Here is a 12,323-nt window from a genome sequence, read left to right as displayed (position 1 = left end):
GTTATTGTTATTGTTATTGTTATTGTTATCAATGTACTGTACTATAAAATAAATAAGACAATATTGTAGATGATAATTTTTTAAAAAAACAAAACTTATCTGCACTGATGATAGTCATTGTTTGGATGAGGGGCTTTTATCCATTTCCGCAGTCACACAATACATCAATCGGTAGCTGAACTGGGTTCCACACAGTCACAAAAACAAATGAACCGAAAAAGCCTCAAAAACAAAAACAAAAAATAGATAGCAAAAACAAAAGCACCAAACTAAATCCGTTCCGGGAGTCCATTTGACTTCTGAAATGTTCGAAAACCAAGGTGCAGCTTCTGATTGGTGCAGGCACCCCAGAAACAATAGCCAACAGCTGCATAAGACATTCAGCTTCCAAAAAAACATTCAAAAACCGGAACACTTACTTCCGGGTTTTCGGCGTTTGGGAACCAAGGTACCACTGTAGCGTGTTGCTTATTCAGGCATCAGTGTCCACTCATCTCCATCCTTTATCAGTAACGGATAATATTGACCAAGTCACCCAGTATCTTACATCTACCATCACATCACATGTTTATAGCCAAGTCACGTTTACTCAACACACAATAGCCATAAAGTATGTGACAGATGCCAAGCTATGCATCTATCCATGGTCAACACCTGTCATCAAATGCAGGGTATTTTTGCACGTGTTACTCCTGTTTTTGCAATGGAATACAAAACACTGGATCCTGTGCATAGCAATGACTGCGCATGGTGAGCTGAACACATTTGATGAGCTGATACATGCAAGGTTTCAAAGCACTCACCACACGGATAAAGGAATGAACTGTCCCTGGTCCTGATCCTGTCTTTTTATTCCTAGTTCTTCCTCATCTCCCACCTCCTCAGACGATGAGTCTCTATGCGAAGAGGAACTGGCCAAGCTAAAGGAGCAAGTGGAGGAGAAGAAGAAACTCATTTCAATCATGAGAAACAAACCCTGGCGGATGGCAAAGAAATTAGCTGTGCTGAGGTAGCCTGCAACACTTCCCGCAGTGATGTCGATTTTCACAAAGGATATGTATGTGTTTAGGGTTCGCTTTCAAAACTGCATACACTGCCCTGCAACCACTAAATCATTTTGAGAAAGCAACCCATGTTTGCCACATCGGTTGCCTTAACAAGAACACTGAAAGCAGGAATCTGTTATCGGTCTTTGTAACTGAAGGCCGGATGATGAGAGGAAATCTCTTCAACTGATACCCAGCTTTGGCTCATTTTATTGCTTCAATTAAAACACACACACCTAAATGCCTGGCTTTCAGAAACCTTGTTGAAGTAAGCTCTCTGCTCTTCTTTGATTATTTATGCTTTTTGCTATATATACGAACCAAAGTGATCCTTTCCCAAGAGCTTTCAGGTGTTAGATATTTGGAAGACGTTAGGAGAAACATATTGCATCAATTACTGATTTGTGGAGTACAGCTGCCAGGCTCTTCCAGTGAATGACGCAATGTGCCCTCAGCTAATAATGTTTACTGGCCAGCATCAGGGAGTAGCTAAAGCTCAATGGTACACCATGCTTGCTTGCTTGCTTGCTTGCTTGCTCAGTCAAGCTCAGTCCTTGGTATCTCAGCAGTGAAAGGAGAGCATTCTGCCTGGGGCAGCTGCTGCCACTCAGACCAGACAACTGAGCCAATTGCCTGGTTCAGTATAAGGCTTCATGTGTACATTAACTGTTTTAAAACCTAATGGTTCATTTTGGCTGTTTAAGAAGGCCCTTGGCTGAATATTTTCTCTTTTTGGCATATTTATAGTTACAGGTAGGTAGCCGTGTTGGTCTGACGCAGTCAAAACAAAATAAAAAAATCCTTCCAGTAGCACCTTAGAGACCAGCTAAGTTTGTCATACTTATGACAAACTTAGCTGGTCTCTAAGGTGCTACTGGAAGGATTTTTTTATTTTGTTTTGGCATATTTATGTTCAATAATCATTTTGTCTCTGCTATTTTAGTCTTGATTTTTCTGCTAATAATTTGATTTATGATTTAGTTGAACTGTGGATTATTTTATATTCACCATTCACCATGAATTTCAACTAGAAAATGGGAAGTATATCAATAATCATCATCATCATCATCATCATCATAATACAGTAATAATAATATAGTGCAAAATTATGTCCACATTATTTCATACAAAGACCCACATGTAGAGCTAGAAGAGAAAGCAGGGTGAGTTACTAGATGCTAAAGTATCAAGGAAACACAATGGAAGGAATGAGGGTTGTAGTTAATTAAGCCCTACTCAGAATAAACCAACTGAAATTAGGGAACTCAAGTGAGTCGTGTCCAGTAACTTCAATGCCCCCACCAATTCAAGGCACCACAGAGAACCGTGTAGATCGGTAACCCCTCATGGGGTGGGAAAATGTAGCTTTTGTGATTAAGATACAACCTTTAGTACTCACTGAAAGTTCCAAATCTGAGTAAACTGGTCACCTGACATTTGGAGTTTGTCAGTTGAAGTAACTAGGGAGGGAGACACAGAGAGGACTACCTCAACATAATGTGGCTTGCCATCTTACTAAGAAAGTTGTCAATGATGCAACAATGACCAAGTCACTGTGTTGAGAGAGGAGAAACCATGGCAATTAAACCAGTTTACAGTTACAGTGTAAATATCACCACGGAGGAGAAATGTTGGATAAGAACCCTTTTGTATAACATGATAGCAGACATGACTTCAGATTCCTTCATGATGAAACTCAGGCCTTGGCACTGCTTTAGAACTCCAGCACTGTGACTTCATTGGTTATATTGCATTTGTGATCAACACAACGGTAAGTGTTAAAGCTTCTACCAACTTCCCAATATGAATTATTATTATTATTGCTGTTGTTGTTAATATAACCACTTTTTCAAACTTTAAATTAGGGAGGCTCAAGCTTTTGTGGAAAAGTTTGAAGGTGCCTTGGGAAAAGGCAAAGGGAAAAAGTTGTATGCCTACAAAATGATGATGGCAAAGGTAAGCGATATGAAGAACTCTGATGAATGTAAGATTGTTCCATAATTTGTATGGTGCATTTTTGCTGCTGCGCTTTTTGCAGCGAAAATGCAAGTGCAGGAATTCAAAATGTTGAGTTTTTTAAAGCCATACTTGAAATACATATTTCAAGCACAGTCGACGTTGAAATAAATGGAAGAACCAAACCGCGGCTAAATAGGGAAGGCAGTATGAATGAGGATTCCTTACAGTACTTAGGTGTCTCCTCACATTAAACAGGGCTGCCCAACATATTTATTTGACAAAGGCAAAGATGCAAATGGCCTCTTTCAGGTCAAGGCACAGAGTATCCAAGGCCAGTTAAGTTATTCTGGCACTTTTGACAAAAAAAACAACAACCCACATATACCTCTCCCTGGGAGTAATAGTAATAATAATCAATCAATTTGCTGCCCTTTCATGACACTCAAAAATCAGCTTCCTCACTCTGTCTATGGTAAAGTATACTGCTGGAAAGAAGAGCCAAAGTGAAGTCCACTTGTTCTCCCTGTCATCGATCAAAAGAGCTCAATGTCACAGTCTAGTTGAAATCCAGCAGTTTTAGATGAGGGGCTCATCTTTAGTTTTTCAGGACAGCAATAAATAATTTTAACAATTTCACAATTCTGTCTGCAGCCCCGTAGCAACATTATCTCCTACTGTGTTTCTTTCCAGAAATGGGTCAAGTTCAAGAGAGATTTTGACAATTTTAAGACACAGTGTATACCATGGGAAATGAAGATAAAAGAAGTGGAAAGTAAGTTTCATTGTTCTATGGGAATAACTACAACCCTCGGGTTGACTCCCTGATATTTCTCCAGTTTTTCACCTGTTGGCTCCTTATTCCTCATCAATGGTTTCCATTTATTCACTGAAGCCAGCAAGGGTAGTTGTCCCATGTGCTCAAAAACCATGAGTATGGCGCAGGCCTGCCTAAGGAGACGCCAAAGTTGTGTTTTGAGAGGATGAGAGGTCAAGAAAAACGTTGAAAACTCTGCCTGTTCTGAAGGGCAAGAGGCACCTTTTTCATGGAAATGGCTGTGAGCATGAAGGCCACAATAGCTCGGTTGGTTATAGTGTGGTGCTGATAACACCAAAGTTGCAGATTTGATCCCTGTATGGGCCAGTTGCAAATTCCTGCATTGCAGGGGGTTGGACTAGATGACCCTCAGGGTCCCTTCCAACTCTACAATTCTATGATTCATTTCTTGCATTATTGTCACCATGGTCTCTTCTTCATCGGAACCATAGGTGCCAATTCCCTGGGGCCCTGGGTGCCTGAGCACCCACAAAATTCCTTATGAAGGGGTTGGGCGCCCACAAATTATGGTGCCCCTGGCACGCACAGTGACAGGGCCAAGTTGGCACTCCTGATCTGGCCTGCCTCTGTATGCACTCATAATGCCAGTCAGTTTCCCTTGAGACGTCGGCAGGGATCAGTTTCTCTCATTGATACAGGCAGCAGAAGCAGTGTGTGTGGGGGGGCACAACCTTTCCCTCTGAAGCAGGTAGAACCATGTGGGCACAGTTTCTTTCTCTCTTATAGGCACAGCTCTAGGTAGAGAAGCATCAGGCAAGGAGAACCTTAAGTGGCAGGTGCCTGCGTTGTTATAGGGCTTGACTTACAGTGAAGAAAGTTACCTGGCACCAAAAGCATTTGACAGAATGAAGGTTGACATGGGAGTGTCAATAGTTCACCAGCGATAAGAGGATGGCCACCTGCTCAGTGTGTCAGAGCCAGGAATGGTTTGTGAGATTAACTGGTAAGCTGCTGGCAGGCTGAAGAAAAGGCAACAAGGAGCAGGACGTGGCAGAGGGACACCGTTATGGTGGGTAGCAGAGGCGAAGTTTTGCCTCCAGTGGCAAAGCATCCTGGGCCAGCCCTGTACCACAGAAAATTCTGTTTGAACTCAGCACCTTTCTAATGACGCCTTCTCATTATTTAAGGTCATTTTGGTTCTTCAGTGGCCTCCTATTTCATATTTCTACGTTGGATGTATGGAGTGAATTTGGTCCTGTTTGGCTTGATATTTGGATTAGTTATAATTCCAGAGGTAAGTATGGAAATAATAATCCTTAATAAAAAAAATGGTTTGGACCCAGAAGACATTGAGTTGCATCAGCTCATGTTGCAATAAGTCATACCGTCTACACAGGCTATTTAACACATTGCATGTAGAACACCGGGGCAGACCTCTAGGGAAAGGCAGGGGGCAGAAAGCATCTGCTTTGCATTCAGAAGGTTCTAGGTTCATTCTACATTGAGAGACCCCAGTCTGAAAGCTGGGACAGCTGCTGCCACACTGCGTAGACAATATTGAAATAGATTGGCCAGTGGCCTAGAGCCAGCTTTTTATGTGCATGGGGACCCTCAAAAGCAGGTTTTGGGGTGCCCAGGAATAGGAGAGGAAAGCTGAACTCTGCTCTCACAACACTGGATACAAATAGGGGTGGCGCTGTGAGCCTCTTGGGCTTGCCGATCAGAAGGTCAGTGGTTCGAATACCCATGAAGGGGTGAGCTCCCGTTGCTCTGTCCCAGCTCCTGCCAACCGAGCAGTTTGAAAGCATGCCAGTGCAAGTAGATAAATAGATACCACTGTGGAGTGAAGGTAAATGGCGTTTCCATGTGCTCTGGTTTCCGTCATGGTTTTCCGTTGTGCCAGAAGTGGTTTAGTCATGCTGTCCATATAACCTGGAAAGCTGTCTATGGACAAACGCTGGCTCCCACGTCCAGAAAGCGAAATGAGCGCCGCAACTCCATAGTCACCTTTGACTGGACTTAACCCTCCAGGGGTCCCCTTACAAACCATAGTCTGGACCCTGGACCCCGCCTTACATTGCTTCCTAATTTTAATATGTGCAGGCAGCAACGGCACATTTCTCTGAATGGAGCTATCAAATTCACCCTAGCCTCTTGCTGCTATCATCTATCAGCCCCATCGTCCTGAATTCTTGCATGCAAACACACACACACACACACACAGCACAAACAAAGATTACTTCACAATCTTTGGGATGCTGTAGTACAAAGCCTCTCTCCAGGCATGAACAATGCCCCCAACTTGATCCAGCTTTTTGTAGAGGAATGTGTGCTGCATAGAGAGATAAACATAATCCTTTTACGGCATTCAGGGGAAATATAACCCATGACATCCCCCAAGAATTCTGCCATCAGCCAAAAATGAGCAGAATTCAGATTACTGCTATGTAAAATATGATCTTCACACATTAGTTGTGAAAGGAGAATGTTTAAGTGTATGAGTGACTGGGGTTTTATGCTGAATTTTCTTAGTTTCAATATTTTATTTTATTTTATTTTATTTTATTTCTAAGCAGGAAGGACAGTACGGATACAAGCTATTAACAGATCAGTGTTAACTATATGATCAGTGTTAACAATATAAAAAGGGAGACCATTGTAAAATCACAAGATTTCTTAACTAATAGGAGACATCATTCTCATTCTGTGGTTCCCTAGTCTAAAAATTAGCCTTTGTTGAATTAATTTGACATGGCATCCATATACAACATCAACAATGCCATTCTGGTGTGGAACTGGTTTTAAATGATGTTGTAAAAAGTTTTGTTGCTAAAAAGAACAGAAGAAATCTGTTCATAAAATAATGGTTACTAGTTTCCTTAATGTATTCAAGTAAAAATCCATATTTATATGGATTACAATGCCCAGATATAATTTTGCCACTGTGAATATTTCACAACTAAGCCTGCTTAAAACAGTAAAGAGACTATTAACACCAGCCAGTAATTGGTGATAACATTGAGGCTTAGAATGAATCTCTACATTTTGCCCCAAAACTTTCTTTCTAGGAGGGCTAGAAACTTTCTTTTAAAAGATGACTAGGAGCTGCTACCCCAAGATTACATTGCTTGCCAGCTCCACCTTTAGACCTTCTCAGTCTCCCACCTCTTTCCTCTTATAGCTAGCCCCAAACCCACCTTCCTCATCCATTACAGCTGGAATGCAGAATATTTTCTGGATAGAGGGACAGATATTTCTTTTCATGTAAATCAGCCCATTTGTCTCACATTTTAAAAAACAACACACCTTACCAACAGGAAAGGCAAGTTGCTATGCTGTTATTGATGGGTTGGGAAATGAAGGACATTTTCAATGCCTCAGAAGTTATCTTTTGAAAAAAAAATTATGATTAACTTGTTCCAGATATTAATGGGAGCACCATATGGAAGCATACCAAGAAAAATTGTACCCAGGGCTGAGCAAAAAACTGCCATGGATTTCTCTGTTCTTTGGGATTTTGAGGTAGGTGTCTTCAGATTTGTCTCATTTATTTATTTAATTCATTTGTATAACACCCATAGAACTGATTTTCTGGGTGATTCGCAGACCATTAAATATACAAAATACAATGCAACATTGAAATGATACAAAAAACAATTTAAAACTAGCAAATAAAACCAGAAAGGGGAATAACTTAGTGCAGAGATCTGAAAGCACTAAAATAAATGTGCCTACTATAACTGAAAGCCCAAGGACAAAAATGCCTTCGCCGAGCTCCAAGAAGTCCAAAGTGTTGGGGGATCAGCCAAACCTCTCTAGGAGGGCATTTCTCTACATACCAGGGAGGGTCTGGAGGGTCTATTGAAGATCTTAAGCAGGCATAGGCAAACTCACCCTCCAGGTCTTTTGAGACTACAATTCCCATCATCCCCGACCACTGGTCCTGTTAGCTAGGGATGATGGGAGTTGTAGTCCCAAAACAGCTGGAGGGCCGAGTTTGCCTATGCCTGATCTTAAGGTTGGGGCAAGTACCGTACTTAAGGGAGAAGGCAATCTTTCGAGTCGCACGGCCTCAAGCTGTTTAGGCATCACCGCTAAGAAGGCCCCTCTGCCTGGTTCCCTGAAACTTCACCTCTCAGTGAGGGAACCGCCAGAAGACCTTTGAAACTACATCTCAGTGTCTGGGCTGAAATCAAATCAAGCAATGTAGATGTATGTGTGAACCAGTCCCAAGAATCCTCCCTGTGTGTACGGATGGACTAAACATTAGCCTTCCCCTTAGTAGGGATCCATACACCATATTGCTGCCTCAAAGGTCCACAGAGCCAATCTGTCTGCAAAGGCAGTGAAACTCAGCACAAACTGCACCATAAGCATAATATCTGGGAAACGCTGAGATGAGATTTAAGCATGGAAGTAGATGAACAGTCAGCAGCGCTGATCCTGGCAGACCCTGCTTTTGAAAGCGCTTATCAGAGAGACTTTCTCAACAAATGGGTTTCATAAAAGAGGACAGCGGAGGAAAAAGAATAGGCTTCATTTGAGCTCAAGACACCATTTCTGACAGAGTGTTCTGGAGGCTATAATCTTCATTTTATTCTTGCAGTGGGGAAAGCCAGCGAAATAAAAATGTAAGCACAGAGCAAGACCCCAAGCTGGGGAAAAAACTTTCTAATGAACACCGAAACAGAACTCGTTTGTGTTTGACTTTCCGTTGTGCTTTTTGCCTTTAGCTGTCCCAACAACGCACACAATAGATTCTGACCCTGTATCCACAGGGCTGCATGGTGGCCCTTATTTGCCCTCTTCCCACAGCTACAGTCTCAGCAGCAACTCTGCTGTGGCAGAGAAGAAGGAAAAGAGCCTTTTGTATTTGATATGACACAGCAAGAGCAGCAAAGCTAACCCTAGCCACGTTCAGACATCATGCTAGGTCAACAAACTATGCTCTGCTCCTCCCGTAGTTGGGGGGGGGGAGGAAACAAACCATAGACCAGCTGACTTTCGTATTAGGTGCAGTTATCATGGTTCGTTTCTCTGCAAACAAACCACAAACTGAAGCCAATGTTTGTATTTTGCTTCCCAGTGATGGCTTGCTTGATTGGGAGAAACCGACCACAAGTGCTGGTTCAGAAGTAACACTTGCAAGAACTCAAGCATAGACCAGCACGCAGCCTGTGTGCAGAGCACAGTATGGTTCAACAAGCAGTGCTTTGTAGATCAGCGTTAGGTCAGAATGCAGCCGCTGTCTGGTAGATATCAGAATGAAATGGCTGTGTATTCCAGACAATTTACGCAAAAAAGAAAAGAAAAGGCCTTATGAATTCAATAACTGAATAAAATTAAATATATCAAGTTTGGGCTTATCCACACTTTTGCCCCGCTTTTTCCAGGCACAGATTTGTGCTTAAATGTCCAAGCGTGGGTCCTTTTTGGGGGGAGGGTTTGCCCCTGAGCATTCCTTGTGAAAAACTGCTCTTTAGCAAATGTCAATATGCGTCCTGAACCCCTGGCCTACCTGGCAGCAAGTCCAGGGGTCAGGAAATGGAATCCAGGGTCAATCCAAGTAGCCAAGTCTGAAGTCCAGCAGTCAGGATACAGTCCAGACAGGGGTCAGCAAACTTTTTCAGCAGGGGGCTGGTCCACTGTCCCTCAGACCTTGAGGGGGGTGGACTATATTTGGGGGGGGGGGGGCGGGAGAATGAATTCCTACGCCCCACAAATAACCCAGAGATGCATTCTAAATAAAAGGACGCATTCTACTCATGTAAAAACACGCTGATTCCTGGACCATCCGCGGGCCGGATTTAGAAGGTGATTGGGCCGGATCTGGATTGGGCCTTAGTTTGCCTACCCATGGTCCAGAGTCAAACCTGAAACATAGTTTCGTAGAAGCCCAGAAGCACCCAAGCCAAGGTCCATCAACCTCAGCTCTGCTTCCCTTGTGTACTTTGCATGCGTATTGCAGCAACTGGGCTTGATGAAGCCTGCGACCCTCGCCTGTTGAGAGCCTCCTCCAGCTGAGGAATCACACCCCTCCTCCCAGAGCTAGCGAGCTCCACCTGGCCAGCTAGGGAGATGGCCTGTTGGCCTTTGCCAACTCAGCCTCCTGGAACACCCCTCCCGCTGCTCCCTACTCTTCAGAGCCCACCACATTCATAGAGACATGGGTCCCTCTGGGTCTGGTGATGGGCCCTGCTGCTCTGGTTCCTGTGCACTGACTCCCATCCCCTCATCATCTTCCATCACCCCATGAGTACTTCCAACCCCAAACTCCAAGCTCTCCTTCCCCATCCCCAGCTTGCCCCGGTGTGTCCCAGTCTTGGCTACACCTCTCACCGGGATCCTCTTCCTCCTCCTCCCCATCATCCTGCCAGTTCATGAGAATTTTGGTTTTCCATGAATTGATGTTTGCTCTGATTGAGCTTTAGAGAGTAGGCTTTTGTGGGGAAAGCTCTGTGGCAAAAAAAAAAGGACGCTCAGAATTTTAAAGTGCAGACCATGCCTGGAAAGAACAAAGGAAAGGTAAATGTGGATAAGCCCTTAGACTTAGAGCAGACCCATTGAAATCAGTGAACTTAAGCCCAGTGGTTTCAGTGAGTCTACTCTGTGTATCACCTTTTGACTGAATGTCGAGGGGGGAGATTAGAGTCTCTTCCAATATTGTTTTAGAAGACAGACATGTCACACTCATAGAGATATGAAGGCATAACATGGGAAAGGAAATCTGTCTGTCTGTCTGTCTCGGGGACAATGGAGCTGATCTGGAGATTGTACGAGAATTCTATCTGACATAGTAACATCTATGAAATAGCAATCTGTGACCTCTCTGCTCAACTTCTATTTTTGCTTCTTTTCTTGCACACGCGGCAGAGGTAGCAGCACACAGATAACTTGCAAAGGAATAATGAAAATTAATTTTAGCAGCCTTTCCCGGATGCTGCTTCACTGGGGCCGTACGCAAGAGTGAAAAATTGATCCCTGCAACAGGGAGATGCAAAGCAATACATTTCATGTCCTAATGCTGAGGAGTTGCTCATCAGACTAGGACTGTTGCCACCCTAAGCACAATTCCTGGGGTGTAAGATAGATTGAACTCAGTGGGAAGTTTGAATAAGCAATGGGCTGAAAAATTGCTTAGCACAGTCCAAAAGGAAATGCAACTAAAGCTTCTGCTTATATGATCTCTTGGGCCCAATAAAAAGTGTCCGCCACAATGGCAGGCGTCAATCAGCACACCAGCGAAGTCATGAATGGGCATCTCATTTCCGCAATGAGGAGCAAACTGAATTCAGGTTGCCGCCCTCAGTAGGCTTGCACCCAATGCTGATTGTGAAATTATGTTTAGATCTGATATGCATAAAAATGAACATATAATATGCTCAAACTGATTTAGGCTGTTTTGTTCCCCTTCTAGGGCTACATTAAGTATTCTGCTGTTTTCTATGGCTACTACAACAACCAAAGGACAATTGGCTGGCTAAAGTACAGGCTGCCAATGGCATATTTCATGGTTGGCGTTGTCGGTGTATATGGATACAGTATAATAGTTGTCATAAGATCGTAAGTCCAGCTCTTTCTTTAGCATGGCTTTTTCTGACAAACTGGTAGTGTTAGCGTATGTACGAACAGGCTATGCTCAGAAGAGCCTGTCACCCACCTCCCTTGCCCCAGCGCTCCCAGTTGAGTTTTCTCTGTTAGTTGCTGCCACCGCCCTCCTAATCTTGCAGCCCAGGTGGGAGGGGACCTGGGATGCACCAAAGCAATTATTTTTTTTTTAGAAATAAAGGCTTTGAGCCCATGCTCATTGCACTCCTTGGCCCACAACTCACTAGGGAACACAGGTGGAACTTCCAGCTGCCATATCATACACCTAGAGGCGGTTTTAGGGCAGTGCCAGCAGTTCGCCCACATTGGGGACGGAGTCAAGGAGGACACCTTCTTAAAGCCCATTAAGTGCTTGCCTAGATTCAGAAAGGAGGCATGAGGGCTCTGTCAGGATCCTAGAGCCCTCCTTCCTCCTTCCCCAAGCCTGGCACCTCTTACCTGACTTTGGGAAGGCAGGGCGAGGGCTGGAGAGGGTGTCAAGTGCATAGCTGCCAAGTTTTCCCTTTTCTCGCGAGGAAGCCTACTCAGCATAAGGGAAAATCCCTTAAAAAAAGGGATAACTTGGCAGCTATGGTCAAGTGTTGGACTCGCACAAGGTGACATAGCAACAAAGTCTGCCCCTGCTACTCTGGGGTCAAAGCAGTTTGCTTGTTTCCATGGCAGACCCCCCCCTCCCCTAAACTTCGTAAAACCCAGGAACTCTTAAGGCCAACACACCCTGTGTTTCCCAGACAGTCCCTTATAAATTACTCAGAGCAGGGGCAAAACTAGGCTTCATTTCACCTGGTCCAAAGACCCAGCTTGGCACCCACCCCATGAATTGTTCATTACGTGCAAATGCCCGCACTTCATTGCACCACTGGGTAACCCATGTTATGAAAATATGTGGCTGCACCTTAGTTAAAAGCAACATCTTCAAGTGCATGTAAGGACAG

At 43.8% G+C, this 12,323-nt stretch overlaps 1 protein-coding gene across 1 annotated transcript in view; it reads left to right on the top strand.

Moving 5' to 3' along the window:
* The first annotated feature begins 962 nt into the window (after positions 1–962).
* TMC2 (transmembrane channel like 2) overlaps positions 963–12,323 on the top strand; it is a 35,659-nt gene continuing 24,298 nt past the window's right edge. Inside the window, exons 1-6 of the mRNA XM_035129461.2 lie at positions 963–1,009; positions 2,912–3,002; positions 3,696–3,777; positions 4,968–5,074; positions 7,204–7,302; positions 11,198–11,343. Of these exons, the coding sequence (XP_034985352.1) occupies positions 963–1,009; positions 2,912–3,002; positions 3,696–3,777; positions 4,968–5,074; positions 7,204–7,302; positions 11,198–11,343 (572 nt within the window). The remainder of the gene's footprint in view (positions 1,010–2,911; positions 3,003–3,695; positions 3,778–4,967; positions 5,075–7,203; positions 7,303–11,197; positions 11,344–12,323) is intronic.

The sequence above is a fragment of the Zootoca vivipara genome, chromosome 12 (assembly GCF_963506605.1).
Source record: "Zootoca vivipara chromosome 12, rZooViv1.1, whole genome shotgun sequence".
Lineage (NCBI taxonomy): Eukaryota > Metazoa > Chordata > Lepidosauria > Squamata > Lacertidae > Zootoca > Zootoca vivipara.
This window is presented reverse-complemented; position numbering and strand designations above follow the sequence as displayed.